General features: G+C 37.5%; 1 protein-coding gene across 7 annotated transcripts in view; it reads right to left on the bottom strand.

Annotated features, from left to right (window-relative positions):
* LOC117236055 overlaps positions 1–17,857 on the bottom strand; it is a 395,835-nt gene that overhangs the window by 39,921 nt on the left and 338,057 nt on the right. For all 7 annotated transcript variants that reach the window (XR_004493774.1, XM_033498666.1, XM_033498667.1 and 4 more), the window contains one exon: positions 10,010–10,143. Coding sequence is in view for 6 of the 7 variants with exons in the window: in XM_033498666.1 (XP_033354557.1) it covers positions 10,010–10,143 (134 nt within the window). In the remaining variant the exon portion in view is untranslated. The remainder of the gene's footprint in view (positions 1–10,009; positions 10,144–17,857) is intronic.

The following is a 17,857-nucleotide window of genomic DNA, read 5'->3' as shown; positions in this document are numbered from 1 at the left end:
AGCTAAAAAATTTTCGGCCGTATACGTAACCCTTGTCACGACCAGTGTCGATGAAACGAAAGATTTCCAGAAAGGGTCGAAGGGATCAATTCTCCGACGCTGTGAATTCCTGCCGGGAACCGTTCCAGGAAGGAGGGGCATGCCAACTCACGCACCGCGTAACACGCAAGCAGAATGCGTGTACATTGGACGGACATTTTTGTTCTCGAGGATATAACGCGACATGATGCATTACAACCGGCCGGATATACCGGCTGACGGTTTTCTGTCCTGAATGAATAATCACATCGGTTAACGCGACACGTTCGCCCATCTCTGCGGCTGGAATTCTCTTCGTGTTCAAATCACCATGCTTCGACTTTTCATTAGCGTAAAGAACATCTTGTCGAGGTTCCTTCTTCTTCTTCTTCATCTGCTCGTTTCGTTATCCTTGAAATGATCTGGTTTCGATCAATCAATACCATTTGTACAATCGTTCAATATAGTTTGACAGATATTTTTTACTGCATTATTTACGTTAAATAATATTTCTCGAGAAGCATAATGTTCATTTTTATTACATGAAATTCCTTGCAAATTCTTCTTGAAAAATATGATAATGGATATACATAATGACAATTGAGGTACATTTAACGTCAAGTAATTAATCAAATTTTCCTCAAGGGAAGATGTATCCCTTTGATATCTTCTTCCCAAATTTTAGAGAAAATTTTGAGCATCTTGGAGGATTTGGGAGTTTATTCATAAAAAGTGCATAGAATCGTAAGGATTACACAAATAGCACAATTTAAATATATCGATTATTTGCATGGATGAAGATCACGTATGTAAAGACTACTTATATTTGGATAATATCTACTGAAATATAATGTTCATTTCAAGTCACATAGACTTGACGAGAACAACAGGGTCGAAATATATCAAATAGTTACAGATAATGCGACGTAAAAACGCAACGTAGGTAAATGCATCGAATAATTCTTTCGATCGTATGATAATCCACTAAAGAAACAGTTCAACAGATAATTTAGTCAATCTGGACAGGGTGCCCAAGCTTTTTACAAGATAAATTTAACGTTAAGATACGTTAAACAGAAAAAAATGCCTATGAAATTACAGGGCACGTAGATCGAGTGGTTCATCGCCGCGAAAAGTAAACGGTAGACTGTAATTTAGTTTAAAGAGGTAATAAAACAGCATAGATTTATCGAACATGACGTCCTATCGGGATGTTCGGATGAATTGAGACTCGGAACAGCGGAGGGGCGATGGGACCAAAGGGTGGCGTCGTTATTGCTGTCTGTAGACTGTCATTTCCGTCGGTAGCATGGCTGATATAGCCGTGTCGTAGGGATGTTATCGACTTTTCAGCAGATACCAGACACGATTGATCGCGATAGATCTTCCACTTTGCAATTTCTATGACTTTACAGCGGCTCATGAAAGTATCTGAGCAGTTACGGTAGGAAACTTTTCTATATAAATATATTGTGCGTGATATACAAAATAATTTGAAATTTCACTAACTAAAATGATTGTCACGATTATATTGATTGAATTTGAAACCAATTTGAAAATGTATATAGAAGTTACAAGATATTTATTGCAAACATACATTTAATAACAAATTAGTATAATTGTGAATAGTCATTTTAAACATACAACGAGTGTCAAGTATAGTCCCATTGAATAATAACGACTATTTAAATCAATATCTTTGTAGCTTTGATGTATATTTACAGATTTGTTTCAAATTTTACTAATGTAATAATGATAGTCGAGTTCCACTTTATAGATCAAGTAAAAAATTTCCTACAAATATTCGAATACTTTGTGAGGGTCTGTATGTGATTTTATGTTAAATAGGGCTTGAAAATTATCGTGTTTCTTTTTTATCTTTTTTCTTTTGTTATATTATATGTGGTAAGATTATTTGTCTGGTATTGTCGATAATTTTGGGATCTCAAGATCTAAAGGGAGTTTAGACATCTGGCATTCATAAAGACCTAAGACTTACCAGGATCTTAGGAACGTTGAATATTTCAGAGTTTCCATGGACCTCGTATTCTGAAACCCTGCCAAATTCTCAAGATTTTCAGAAATTTCTAATATCTCCGGAAACCTTGAAACCCACGAGACTTCTAAGGCCTCAGGATTTCAGGGATCTAGAAATCTTTCAAACTACCTAATGGTCTCGAGACCCTTGAAATGCTACGAATCACTCTGTCGCCGTAATACTTTTTGAAACCTTTACATTTTACATATGTATACCTTCCTGAGCCGTATCATCCATTTTCAAGAACCTACACTCATCAGACTCGGATATCTATTATCCAAATTCTGTACATCTGCATCCGTTGAAAACGTAAACCGGTTTATGTGCTGAGACGAAACTTTTGTTCCATTTTGCAAGAAAATGATTAGGTTCCGGAGTATGTTTCTTACACACCTTTTCTGCGCTATTTCGAATATCAGCAGGCTATTCGTATCGCACATCTTTGCTTTCTCAATGATTGATCTACTCTAACGTCTTCTGCTTTGACATTTTTTATAAGATGAAATAAAAAGTTTGAAATTTCCAAGTCAAGGCCAGATCTACACCGATTGAAAAAAAGATTCATACACAAACAGACCATATACAGGAATATTTAATTAAATTGTTTCCTATTTATTGTTCCATTGTCTTGGTATCTAAAATCGATCCTGTAAACAGCGTCTACATCTTTTATTTGCAGCCTCTGTACGACCCAAACTTCCTCTCGTATTCGAATCTTTTCCCGCATTCGATTAACAAAATCAAACGCAACACGAACAAAGTACGCAGATTTTAGGCGAGTCTACGAGAACGCAATATATATCCTCGGAGAAGGTCTGTGAGATTCCCATGCAATTTCAAGTACGCTTCACACTGTTCTCCAAGTTCAAAACTGCATTTTAACGAGACGCGTCTCTATTACGCATCTTAGTCTATAGTGGGTATCGCTGCTTTCAAGCTAAATGCTTTCATGTTTGTTAAGAGTTTCGCTGATTCCATGACCTTTCGCCGAATTCGTAGATATCGTTGCGCCGTGAAGTTTCTAGTAGCTGTTTGCAGCGCTGTCATACTCGAGGCATATGCTTCGCACTTAGATCAGCCGACGTGCCATTCGTGCGAGACGAGCCATTTTCATGAATATTCTTGCGCAGACGAGCTTTGTATACATTCGTATTACTGATGTTGTCTCGATAAGAGAATGGACATTACGTTACACTCTGTATTTAATTTTCCTTTCTATGAAGATAAACCTCAACAAATCAAAAAATGAAACAAATATAGAGAATTTTTAACTTATCTATAAACATTCCCGTTTGCTTGATTTCTGAATTTCATTGGATAAAGAAAATATCGATTTGATGTTTAATCGTTTCAAAATTTTGGAGAGTCATTACAATTGACGACCATTGATCATCAAAGTCGTTTCAGGGTCATAAGGTGTTACAAAAGTCATTTCATTGGCAGTCAGGATCGTTACATGATTACACAGATTTATATCGAGGTCGTGTCATTGCTAAGTTATAGCACTAGGCACTGAAGCCTTACTATTACTATTCAAGGTCATTCAGAGACCTCCAAAAGTCATCGAAATCGTATTATTGACATCTAAGGTCACTTGAAAAGCACATATAATTTTATGCTTTATTTGTAAAAATATATACGGACATTTATGAGCGAAGCTTATTCCAGTAATGTTTTCTCAAAGTACAGAGTTTAAGAATCGTGAAATTTTTCAGGGTCCAATGGATTACATTGTGAAGAAGTATTAAAAATGGCACGAGCTTACCAGCGATCCAATCGACATAACGTTATTGTCCGGCAAGGGGCCAAGAAGTTCCTTAATAAAATTCAAACTTCCACGATATAATGCGTAACCGTCCCGATTTTCGGAGGCTATTGGCGACGGGAAATACGATACCGGTGCCAAATGGGGTTGGCGATAAAAATTCGTTTCGCCGGCTGGGAATAGCATCGCGCAGAAATCGTAAGGAGACGTGCTTACATGCCAAAAGACGGGAAAACGCGAAATACGCTCTTATCGATGGAATTTCATCTGGTCGTTTCTGACTGAATCCATTCCTCAACTTATGTCACTATATTCAAAATGTCTTTATGTATGCCAGCTCGCGAAATCAACATTTCCCCCTAAAGTATGAAATCTTTCTTCGTATCTATGGTCACGAGAATCGTTACAAATTTCCTCAGATCGTAAGAGCAGAAGATTGTAGAGCCCCTTCGATCTATTTGATCAAAGATCAGCGAATCAGAATTAAAACAAGTCAGATTTTTAGAACATACAGATATTGAAATCGCGATATCTATGGTTATCGCGAATGATAACTGTAATTTTCTGGTTTCTCTTCTTCGAAGTTCCTCTTCTTTGTTTTTCGACGAGAATACGTCTATTCAAGTTTCACTAGGTTTTACCTTTTAGCGTTAAGTATAAATACACTACTGGTTTAAAGCTTGGAAAATACTACTTGCACGTTTCATTAAATCCAAGAATTTTACGGGAAAACTATTATCTTAGAAATTTTATTCAAACACCTATCGCGATAAACGGGATTATTATCCACGTCTACGATATTAATTTCGAATTAATAGCAAAAGCAGCTGGAGAGAATCTTGCGCAATTGAATTAATATCAACGCTTTTTCTTGCTTATAGATGCAATTTTCCTCGATGACGCGTTCCCTGCACAGTTATCGTATCTTTCTAGCATTAGCATAACCATAATCCACTCGCAGCTGAAATGACGTGCAAAGGGCATCGAGAAGTCGTGGTGCATCTGCGTTTGTGCAACCGGGATAGCGTGAGAAGCGCATCGACGCTTTTGTTGCGAGCACGCACGATGCTTTGTTGTCTCGCTTCTCGTGGCATTCTGCCATAAGCAACCCCTTCGCAGAATCGACCCTGTCCCGTTTCCGAGATGCGTTCGACGTGACTCGAGTCGAGGGGTAGATCCCATGGCTCCGCCTTAACGTGCTCTTCCGTCTGCTTGGCTAGCCTCGTTTCTCGCCAAACACGCGTTCCAGTCTCCGTTTTTTTATTGCTCCAATGACAATGTGCATGCTGGCCAAGGATCGTTGTCTGATATTTCCGTAGTTATTTCTGACATAAATGCGATATGGCTCAAGGTAAGGAGAAAGAGTATGTCTTTTCGTGGTGTGAGTTTGAGGGTGTATAAACGGAATCGTTATCATTCCTTGATAGAAGATGTAATAAATGCAAGTTTTCATAATAGCGACAGTAGATTTTAGTAATCTAATATCAGTCGTGTTGTGTCGACCTTTCCAGAGGCGAATAAAAAAAATTCTTATCAATTTCGATCTTTTCTGAAGCATTCATGTTTTTTAAGATTTCAATTTCCTCTAAGAAGATTTTTTAATGTAATTTAATTCATATTAAGTTCATGGCTAATCTGGTTTTGGTAAGTGACGAGTTTAAAATAAAAACGAAACTTTGGGGAGATGCATCGTTGCTATATTACCGACAAATAGATGCCCATTTCCAGCTGAAAAGCACTAGGACACCTTTCATTTTTAATTCAACTTTTACTAATATTTGATGCACATTATGAGCATTAAATTGTACGAATTTTTTAGTAAGATTCTTAATATGAATTAATGTAATCAATTCACTTTATATCTTATTCCCCATATAAAGTATAAACTTTTGAAAGAATCATATTGCTCATACAATAACCTAATATTTCACATCAGCTACAAAAGTTATCTTCAAAGGATTTTCCAATAAAAAGTGTAATTACTTGCTTTTATTACTTAATCCGACTAATAAAAATTTCACAAAAGATCAGTGTCGACGTCATTTTCTGACTTGGAAGATTTCTTTAATTTAATTCGTAAGTATACGGCCAGCAGACGCATCGATTAAAATTTTGGAATTCAATAGGCTGTTTACGCGGCATTTGCGCGGGAGTACAATCGAACGCGGGAATTAAATTTTAATCATTTATGGGAGAACCGGGATACGCGGCGGTCCTTTAACGTTGTATTTTACACCGCACTTAATACCCTATTTAACGCTTGCTTTCGTGTAATTGGACATGACTAATGAATTGCAGATAATTAAGCAATTATTCGATTCCTGCGAATCATTGCAGTCGACTGCGTCATTAACGAGCTCGCCAAGTCAGCTTCTTCTTCTTTTTGTCTCATTTATCTTCAAATGAATTTGCGATTAACTATTGTAGCGGAAACGAAGAAATCGACCACCCCTCGAATCTTACGCAGTAATAATGTTCGTCGCGATGGGAATATAATTTATTGGCTAGTCGTTATATCGGCTTACATGTTGTCAGGCATGAAATAAGGAATCGATAAGATTCGTTAATGGACTGATTTAATTTATCTCTTATCACTGATCACGAATATAAGAGACATAGGAAGATACAGGAAAATCGTTACATAAGATCGTTTGATTAATGGTAAAATGACCCGAACACATTGTACTGGAGATTATATGAAGTTTGTACGATATTGTAATTTTCTTTTACAATTATCGAATATCCTTAACCCCTTCGCTACGGACAACGTATACATTTCTGTATAAAAGTCTTAGGACGACTTTCAATTTTAGTAAGAGTTTAGTATTTGATAGGAATTATGATGTTACACCTATTTTTTGATAAAATCTGATTAAATTGACTGGGTATGTATATGTATTGTTGAGAATTGTGGATCTTAATCGCCGAAATAAAAGTAAAGGAACACTACGGTTACACTTAGAATTCATATTAAAATAGTTTTAGATTTATTTAATAAACGATTCCCAGGATCTTCGTCGATACACATTTGCACGTGTCTCAGCACTTTCTTTATCTCACCTTTATTTGCCTCTCTTCTATATCACCCTGCTAAGGGAACAATTACATTCATCTGCTTTTCGAGACGCTCTGCACACACATACTTCCATACACTCACATTCACATACGTGTGTCACTACTACGCGGCTAATCTAGTCTAGCACACAAAATTATACATATCTCAATATGTATATATTTATAGATAGTAACTAATAGAAATATTAAATAATATTATTATATAATATCAATTGCTAAAGGCGTATGTGTACGTTGTCTATGATGTAGAATAGTATTAACGTTTCTACGGTTTAAACGCAGCGAAAGGTTAAAGGTCTTACATTCAATACAATCTTCGAAGACAACGTTTCCAACTTCGTTCGCGAACGTGATCCTTCAATAAAACGAACAACCACTATGATTTAACGTCACAGTACCAGCTTCCGATATCCGGTGTAATATATCCGGTTGATAGCATTTCCGACGGCGAGATTTGTCATCGAGAAAGGTTCCGATATGAAAGAATTATCGCCGACCTCTTATCTCGTAGGCATACGTTATCCATAAACCTTATTCCGATAGAAAGAATTCAACAATTTTTCATATTATTACGATCTACTCCCAAGGTCAAAATTGTGAAGATAGATATACAGAGAGAAAAGAAGAGAATTAATTTTATTACATTAAACTGATGAGATTTTTATTATAATATGGAATATATAGATTTTTTATAGTCTAACGTTTCGAATGAAATATCATCCTCAAATGTTTTGATAATTCCCTAATAATTTTTCAGATTTACTTAGATTTTCACAAGCGCCTTGATATTTCTGAACGGGGATGTATACATTTTTCTTTGTATTTAATTCCATCACAGAATGTTACTCGTATAAAAAATCTATTATTACCATTTATGAACAGTCTTAATATTTATGAGCAGACGCGTATATATTCCTCGTTGTATTTAATTTTATTAACGAACGTTATCCGTACGATAAATACCAGTAATTATTATTATTATTTCGAATACTCGTATATCGAAACTATGCTCGAACAACCCTCTAACGATGGGGTTAAAAAATCGAAACATTCCATGAGCAGCGGATGATGCATCGTGCAAACACTTGAATCCCTCGAAACGTTCGATGAACGCGGACACAACGCTAATCTACGTAGCACGGTGAAACAATCGTGTGAAACAAATGTGTAAATGTTAGCCAAGGTAAAATTTCCGCAGCCCACCGCGTTCGATTCGCACCGTAGTTTGGCCGAGAAGGGAAAACTTGTAATCTCGATACAACGCTGCGATAATACGTTCGCGAGGGAGGTTTTGGCCGGTTCGAGATATGTTATTGGAAGGACGCCAATATCGATGATTTACCATGAAATCCGGTAGTTATTGCGTGGGAAACGCGGTCGCATTATTTATACGTTATATCGAGTCGATACTTTTCCGGCGAGCTGTGCACGGGAAATAAAGCGCTGTCTGTGGCTCGATGAAATAAGCGATTTTCGCGAACCCGTGCACACATGCACATATATACGCGTGTATAGATACATTTACGTAGAGAGGAAGGCAAAGGAAGGAGAAATCGATGTCGAACAAGCGTCTCGAATTATTACCGGATGTTTGGCAACCGCATCGATTTGCAGGCCTGGTTTCTCTTTTCCTGTCTATCGATGGGAAACGTGGATCCCTGCATAAACGAAGTTGCACCGAGTTGTGCTCTCCCAGGGTTACGGGAGACCTTGTTCTCTTCTGACGGTAGAATATATAGGGTGATAAAGTATTAGAAGCTATCTTCTTCGAAAGCACCGCAGATACCGAATTGAATTTGTCGACGAATTATGACTTTATTGTTTTCCTCGCTTCGTAGTAATTTTATACTGCGCTTTAAAAAATTCTCTATGTTGATGAATCTATTCAATTAACGGCCAGCTCGTCGTATCTCGTCGCTCCTGTATCGTAACTAATTCATCGATATAATTAATGTCTGTAAAGCTTTTTACATTTTTAATGACTTTAATAGAGAATTAAACGAATCAAAATATTTTTATTCTTATTACATATTACGTAATTTTTCGTTATGCTCATAATTCGCAATAGTTAAGCTTCAAGAACATGAAGCTCTTCGTATTCGTATTTGTTTGTCTTAAATAGGTCAGAGGGGTTAACCTTTCACACTGTATAAAATTCTGGGGTGAGTGTTTATGGAATGGCATATTAAGTTTGCGTCATTCGTTATGCTGCACTTTATGTATAAATATATCTATGTATATATATATGTCAAAATATTTGTAAAGTTAATTTTGGTCAGAATTTAGATTTAATTGGCAACAGGGGGATTTTTCAATTAATGTAGTTGATGCACGAGCACACTTGAAATAGATAGAAAATTACTGAAAGCACGTATTCGCTTCGAACTCGAGTAGACCAATTTATATTCCGTATGCATATGTATTTTTCCATAGGGCTGGTTCAAGCGTTTTTTTACTATGTACAACATGAACGTGTTTTAATTAAATTGGTTGAACGTGTTGTACAAACGTTGTAGACGGGGAAAATAAAAAATTAATCGATACTGCAATGAAATTGGAATTTTTTATTTCGACTAGATTTTGATAAACGAAATAGTTTTTAAATCTGGTATCTTGTAATCTATCGACTGAATTTTTAGGATATTAATAAAAAATATATCCACAACAAACTGATTCAATTTTCGTATGAACATTTTATGGGAAAAATATGATGGGTCACATTTTCTGTTTATTATATGACAATAATGCTAAAACCCAGTACTTTGTTAACCAATAATACATTACCAAAACTATCTTTTTATTAAATTTGTTTATTGAATTCTCTTGAAAAATATTTATTTGTCAAAAAATATTGGCTGTCACATATTATACATGTATTAGGTATGCCATTAATATTTTCATAAAGCTTCATCAATTTATCATCTATTAATAAATGACTTATATTTTCAGATCAAATATGTTGTGTTTCTCCTTAATCATATTATGTCAAAGTACATTATATTATTATCTTATCTTTCATCATCAAATAACATAGAAATCAGAAAATTAACGAAAGTGTACATAACGTATCATTCTTCTGTAATTGTCATATATAATATAGAATGTTTTCTTACCTGGCCAGTTCTCTCTGAAGGTGATGAACCCTGGAGCGTGCTCTTTCAGCTTCAGCCGTAGCTTCGCGTACCCGAGCTTCGGCTTCCATTCGTTGTCGTCGTTCGCGTTCCACATCTCGTTGCGTAGCCTCTCTCTGTAACAAACGAATTAGTGTTTTCTATCAGTCAACGTAACGATTCTTGTTCCCGCTCTGGAGACATCTTTTTAATTTTCACGCAGAAAAATCTAGCATCTAATGAAAGTAAACACAAGTACATATTTCCCTTCATCTTCTTGAGCGAATCCATTCAATCCCCATTGAGCCAGTTCTTCTCCAGCGTCGTCCAGCAACGTCCCACTGCCCTCCATACCGATCATCAAGAACCTTTATTCATGTGCAAATTTATTTCACTTCAAGACCATTGATCTCATCATGGATGCACTGAAACGTGCACGTTTTTATCCATGGCTCTATCTCTGCAGATGTTCATCAGGCGAACGCGATTCGCTCCCCTCGTTCATGATAATTTTCAATGCTGCTTCCACCCCTTCAAGACTCTGCTGAGTTTTATGCATCGTGAACGCTTTTCAACTCGAACGAGCATAAGCGAGCAAATTTATCGCCGACTCCACAGGACGCGAAATGAATCGTAAAAAAAAGAAGAAGAAAGAAGTTTGCCGAGGAAGTAAAATATCGGACAGTAGTCTGTCAGGCAAATACGACCTATTTACGATCTCTTTTCCGTTAGAAAATGTTCGTATATATCGACAATGGGACTTTGGCTTCCGGCGACGTCACGTTAGTTCAGAATTTGTCGATTTCGATTTTATTTTCAGTGGGAAGTCTCGGCTATTGGAGAGTGAAAACTCGGGCTAGTAGGGAGGAAGGCAAATCGAACGAGAATTGTTTACGCGGTTGCGCGATTGATTCGATCAGAGATGGACATTCGTGTTAGAGGACTTTATGTTGGAATTAATTTCGCTCGGATTATCGACTGGAACGAACCTGAATTGATTCATCGTGGATTAATGGCTCGATCTTCTTCGTTTCCTTTTCTTTGTAAATTTTGGAATTAAGATTTGCGTTAATTGACAGTATTTGTAACTTGAATGGCATATAAAAGGATAGATGCATGTCCGTGTAGAAGAAAATGGGACAAAGTTTCAAACGCTTGTTACTACGAAGATTATGTTTATGCGTTTATGCATTTATGCATTTGCGGAAAATTTAAATATATAGAATGTATTCTTATTATATTCTTAAATCACGCGAATATGTAAAATAGTATTTAGAGAACGCAAGATGATTTGAATTTTTCATAGAAAAAATGTTCACAAGTATCCTTTGTTTTTTATATTAAAATGAAACATTATTATAATACTTTTACGTTAAACAGAGATAGGTCAAATATGCTGATTTTTATACAATGATTGTTCCGATCATATTTCAAGTTATTCGTAACTCGAACCATATGCAAGCTTCTTTGAATTTGCACGACACAATCTCCACCACATTATTTTCACCAAGAACCAAAAGACAACCACAAAAGTTTCGGGGGTATCGAACATTTTCTTGATTAAGCTCGGCCCGATCGAGCAGAACGACCCGATAAAGCCAGGATGGTCGGCGTAGGAAGACAAAAGAAAAAAGAAAGACGGAAGAGAATGGAAGGGAGCTCGTCGATCTTCGGCCTGGCCGCTGGGAGGAATTATTCATGAATTTAAATCGAAGCGTTGCACGGTACATTGATTGCACCCTTTCGATTCTGAGCGCGGCTACAGCCTTCGTCTATGCTCCTGCTGCGAATCCGCTGGCTGTCCTATCAATAATTGCGCTCGACGAATGTGCCGAAAGCAGTATTTCACGCGATTTAACTCAATGTGCCCGCCGCGACTATCGACGTCGATAATAAATTGCCAGAACCGGTGGAACTTGGAAAATGCGCGACGAATCGCACTCGTATTGGTCCCAACTCCAACCAAACGAGTTTTAAACCGTCCTCCCGGCCTCTTCGATGTTTCAATTTCGTTGGATGTTCGAGAAATTTCCTCGGAATTCCGTTATTTTGTTTGTCAGGTTTTAGTGGATACGTTCGTTCCAGGAAAAGACCACATCGCTTTTTTCTCGTCGGATAGGACATACCGGTGTCTCAGGCCGAGTTCCTTGAAAGGCTGCAGAGAGTAAGTTGCTTGATCTATTTGTCGAAATGAAATTCTTCGAGTTTAGATTCTTTTAGATTTTTGTAGAAAAGAGACGGGTAGGATAAATGTTATTACGAAGCATTCTCTCGATATCAGGAAGGTTAAATATCTTCGAGTATTGGAACTGTTATTAGGTTTGCACGTAACTCAGTCAAGATTTGTACCTCGTTTGAGCGTTTTACAAATTTTTGTTATCAAAGCAATTCGGTCAATTGCTTGCCAACTGTTACAAATAACGATCGCGTTGTTTTATCATTGAAATATTTCTTAAGTTTGAGAAAAATATAAGATGCGTGATATTTGGCATATCTTCTACGCTATCTGCCATGTTCCGATTTGAAACGGGAGGATTCGACAGTCTTCTTGCTCGTTGAAAGGAAATCCAGTTTGACACATAAACGCGTATTACACGCAGGATTAATTCACTGTACATATTCACGATGAATTGTGTCGATCGTTTAAAATCTAATCTACACTACGACAACGAATCAAACGTGCTTTGTATCTTACAGCCCTGTCAAACCTCTTCTTCATCCCCGAATTCATTTAATCCTACAAAGAACACCGAATACTACAGCATTCTTATCTTCCCTTGTCTCGATCTTTCAGATCCTCCGATTTCACTAGTAGTTTGCCAGACGAAAAAAATTCAATCTTGCAGGAAATTCGACGCTCTCTAGATCGAACACAAGCGGAGAATTAAACCGGGCCGCGCTTAAAGTCATCGCGATCGAAATAGGTGGCGGTCCATTAAGCGGAGTCAGGTGAAAGGCGTTTAGTCGAGGGTCGAAACGGGAGATATCGCGGAATACAATCTGGTAAAAGCCGAGTGACCACCGCGTACGGGGCTTAAGGGATGCTTCGATCGGATTTATGGAGCCTTAAATCCCGACGAACGTTCTTCTCCCTCGTTGTGCTATTCTTCTTTTTCGGGGGGTGGCCACTCGTCGAGACGTAATGCGATCTTGTCCTTTTTCGGCTGCCAGTCGACGGAAACGCCGCCATTGCAAGGCTTTGAAGGAAGCACAGGCCAACCGGGGTTACTTTTGACTTCGTAACTCTGTCTTGTCTATAATTTAAAGAGGATTTAAATGGATGCGAATATAAAAGCTGGAAAGCTTTCGTATTGAGTTTCATGTAGAGATTTTTCAAAGGCTTAGGATCATTTACCTTTCTATTATTTTGAGGAAGATTTATTATGCTATCGTGAAATAATATATGATAGTGTATTGTATCACAAGCGATATTGTTTTAGAAGATTTCAATAGAAAAGTAATATTTGTGTTGGTGACACATCGATGATTGCTTAGACTATTTCAGCTATTACGCGTATTATGCGATCTCTTAAGCGTTAAATAATATCGTTTGGAAGGTGTTTCCATCGAAAAATAACAATACTTGTGTGCACTTTTCAGCGATTGTATAATGATGATTATTTAGAAGGATCGTTTGAATTTTACAGAATTCAATTTCATTAAGATCAGGTATGTGGTTTCAGAAGAATTAACTCTTTGCAGGTTGAACAGCGTTCGACATTTCACTGTAACTGATATATCGGAGACTTTGTTTCTTGGTTTCTCGATAAAATCACGTTCGTGTGGAGACGAAGCGAGGCATTGAAATTGCGGAACACAGGGAGCAAAAATTAAGGAATACAGTAGCAGTGCCTGTGAGAGAGAGCTTAACGTATTCTAAAAGGAACGGCATTGCTTACACAACGAGTAAGGTGGGCACGTCGATCGATAACCGCATGTGAGTTTCATTCGAGACACGTGCGTCACGTAAAAAATTTACGTTCCTAACGAGATTCAGCGATGAGCTGTCTCAATGGCGTATCGAAAGGATTCATCGATAGATTAACAAGCTTTCGACCGTCTTAACAATCTTTCTTGTACACGTTTTATTTACATCGACCGACAATTTTTTTTCTTTCTTTCTTTTCTTCTTCTAGGCTGTAGTCACAACTTGGAAAATAGATATGAAATCTTTGATGTTAATTTTTACGAAAATATGATTCATAATCTAATTCCTCGAACATTTGTACTCGATCATTTATCACGGAAAGGTTCATTTATATACCCGTTCCTTAAATACGATTACTACATCATCAATCACAAAAGAGTTATTTCTCATGTTCATCCCTTCTTCTTTGCCAGCCTTATAATACGCATAACATGATATAATGCTATATAAGCTTGTAGTACTTAGGCTACACTCCTTCTTAATACCTTCTACGAAATTTCTTCCTTGAAATATGGACATAACATAATATATATGTGTCGAAACACTTTATATAATGATGCAATTAATTTTATCCATAAAAAGTCAAACCATTTCTGCACTATGAACGAGCCAACTTAATTCCTTCACGTATTCATTAGCAACTAGCTCCGAGCCTGTCATGTTTCCGCTAACATCGAGTTCCGTTCCTAACTTAATACTCTCGGTAATTATATTCATTCGCCTTAAAATTCCAAATTTCTTATTTATTCGCTAATCTCTTAAACACAGTACAACGTTTCAATTCACTTCATCGTATTAACGTTCTCGATTTAATTACGAATAAATTCACTTCGCAAGTTCCAATAAGTTGCAATAATCTTTCGTCTTTCACTCAAAGCATGCGACTCTTCCATGTGCCTCATAATATTAGCAATCTTAATCTAACTGTGAATAATTTTCGTTACCAAAAATCTCCAAAGTCCTATTTTTCTATCGCCAATACGTTCCAGGAAGCTTTTCCCTTTAATACAAAGCGACGCACTCCTCGCAACCCAGCTTTTCCATACGCCTGATAATTTAAATATTTTTAATATAAATGCGAATAAATTCAGTTATCGAAAATCTCCAAAACCCACTTTTCTATCACCAATACACCCCAGGAACATTTCTCCTCTAACAACAAGCGACAAACTCTCCTCGTAACTCAGCTCTCCCATTCGTCTCGTGATATAAGTAGATATTCCTAATTGAACTTAATTATCAAAAATCTCGAGAATCCCATCTTTCTATCACTAATACGTCCCAGGAACATTTCCTTCTTAACGCAAAGCGACACACTCTTCGCAACCTAGCCACGCAGCTCTTCCATTCACCTCGTTGTATTAGTATTCTTGGTTTTTCGGCGGGCAGGACGCGGCGTCGCGTCTGTTCAAAGTCCCCGGTGACTCAGTGCGTGCACGCGTTTGTTTCATTCGAAGCACGTGCGAGCCGCGAGGAAGCTGCAAGTGGACCTCCACGTTGGACCGTCGACGTTGGCTCGAGTTAAAAGGGTTCCCGATATGTTTCGAGGGCTCGTTGATCGAGTGACAAATTATTAATGAGATTCGCCAATGATAGCGCGTACGCGTATTGGAGAAACGCGTGGAGGGCTGAATAATTCAGAATGCGAGCAAATTCTCGGCCACGATCGGATTTCTAGCTACTTGTACGCGAGGGGATCGTCGTTTTCAGAGGGAAAGTAAAAGCTGGAAAGGCAGGTGAGTGGTCGTGGCGCAAAGGGATTGATAGCTGGGTCACGTGCCACTGATCCTCACCTCTCGTCGTTGGGAAAGCAATCGCGATAAATCTTGCAGGCTCCTTCGCGCCTTCTAGGAGAATGTTGCCCTATGGGGACGTAACTGTGCCATAGTTGTTTTATTACGACGCGTATCGAGTCAATTATCTGCCCTTTTTAAATGACAGAGGATGTGTTACGAAGTTGGTCATCGTCTGATTGCCTGTGGTGAGTCGTTCGACGTAATTTGGAAGACCCAGTTTTTAGCGAATGGATTTTGTATTTTTGTCTTTAGTATTCGTTTGATAATTGCCTGAACGGTACAAATGTCATTCTACGAGGTTTTCCAGTAGAGAAATTATAAAAACGCGAATTTCTTTCCTCTTATGACGATGTCGTATAAACATAGGATCGTCGTTATTTTAGAAACATGAATTATAGAGAAACTAAGAATAGAGTTACGAGAGTTATTAGTTATTCTTATGGAATGAGAATAGAAAAATAACATATGTATTTCATACAAATACCAATGACTTGTCCAAATCAAAATATCAAAACTACATAAGTATCTATAAGATCATGAAAAATGAAAAAAATCAAGTTTTCTCTTCAAACATTATCAAACACATCGTACACATCCATACAATCCTCGAATTGCAAAAAGAATTACTCTCGAAAACAAAGATTCCACGCATCGCGTTTCACTTAACAGAAAAAGAAGCTAAATTCGTGGCGCAGATGTGAATTATAAAAGCTGGTGTCAAACACCGGACACGTATCAAAGGTAGCCACGACAAACAATCGCGGTACGAGCACAACTGTGCAAACAAGATAATTAACACCTCTCGACCTCGACATTATCGGTGCAGCATACGAGCCTTGTGTACTTTTCCATTTCACGGACGGATTTCACGTCGTTGTTTGTCGACAAACTTGCGATCGATTCATCGAATTGTGCATTCGCGCGAAAATTCGCATTGCAACAGCGCCGATTAATGCTGGCTATGATTTGAAGCAGTTTTTGCAGGGTGTATGAGTCTACAGGCTACTAAAGCGAATCGATGTGCGAATAAGAGCGAGTTGGGTCGTTGGACGCGTTAATATTCATGTTCGTTATGGCTACGAATCGCCTTTCTCTTTCGCTTTTTGTATGTTCTACTTTTTTAGTTTTTATTATCAACGAAAAATTCTTTGGCTTCGATTATTTGTACAACGATGATTCTGCAATTTCCTTTGTTTCTTTTGTCGTAAGTGAACAATTTTTTTTACTGTCGTTGCATACTCTACTTGTTTGTTCTCCATTGTCAACGAGGAACAGATAGTACAGATTTTATGGGTTAGCTTTTGTCTGGTACAGTTATATGTTTTCTACAGCTTGGTATAGTCTTACTATATTTTTTGTGAGAGAGAGTAAAAAATAATTTTGTGACACAAGATCGTGAACACGATATAGCACATAAAATTAATTCTTTTTGTAAAATAGATGAAACATATTCGTATTATTACGTCTACTATTACTATTATTAGACGTTACGGAGCTACATGATCTATAATTTTACTTCACATAATATTATGAACGTATAAAAAGTGACTCAATATTAATTTTTCTATTTTATTATAATCTACGAGAAGCGTCACACAGATCAACGAATCCTACGAATTTTAAAACTCCATCGTCTCTTTCATTAATACTTTTTCGTATTATCCGCATATGCAATTTCGCTTCCAAAATCCAGCCTGGTACAAAAGCTTCCATATAACCATTACCGACCGTATAACAATTTCGCGGCGGTTATCAAAAGAATCGGTAATCGTGGAGCATGCCTCAGTGTAATTCGAGTAACGAACCCAAATGCAAATTCACCTTGCCTCTGGTGAAGAATAATTAAATCCTTTCTCTCGTATTTTCATGGTTTTCCATTTCGACCGGACAGTGTAACGCGTTCTTTAGCGATCGATCGGTAATTAGTCGAACCGCGATAAAGGAACCGTAACTTACGATCTTCGACACGACGTTGCACGAGTTACAAACGACGTGGTCCCGTTCATTTACAAAATGAACGCCAGTCAACGACGTTTTTCCACGAATTCGTCGAGTTTCGTGCGGTTGCACGATCAGCCTCCCGGTATCGTATTATTTAGGGGTTGCTTTCACCATGATTTATCGCTG

The sequence above is a fragment of the Bombus vosnesenskii genome, unplaced genomic scaffold (genome assembly GCF_011952255.1).
Source record: "Bombus vosnesenskii isolate JDL3184/JDL3185 unplaced genomic scaffold, Bvos_JDL3184-5_v1.1 scf7180000013339, whole genome shotgun sequence".
Lineage (NCBI taxonomy): Eukaryota > Metazoa > Arthropoda > Insecta > Hymenoptera > Apidae > Bombus > Bombus vosnesenskii.
This window is presented reverse-complemented; position numbering and strand designations above follow the sequence as displayed.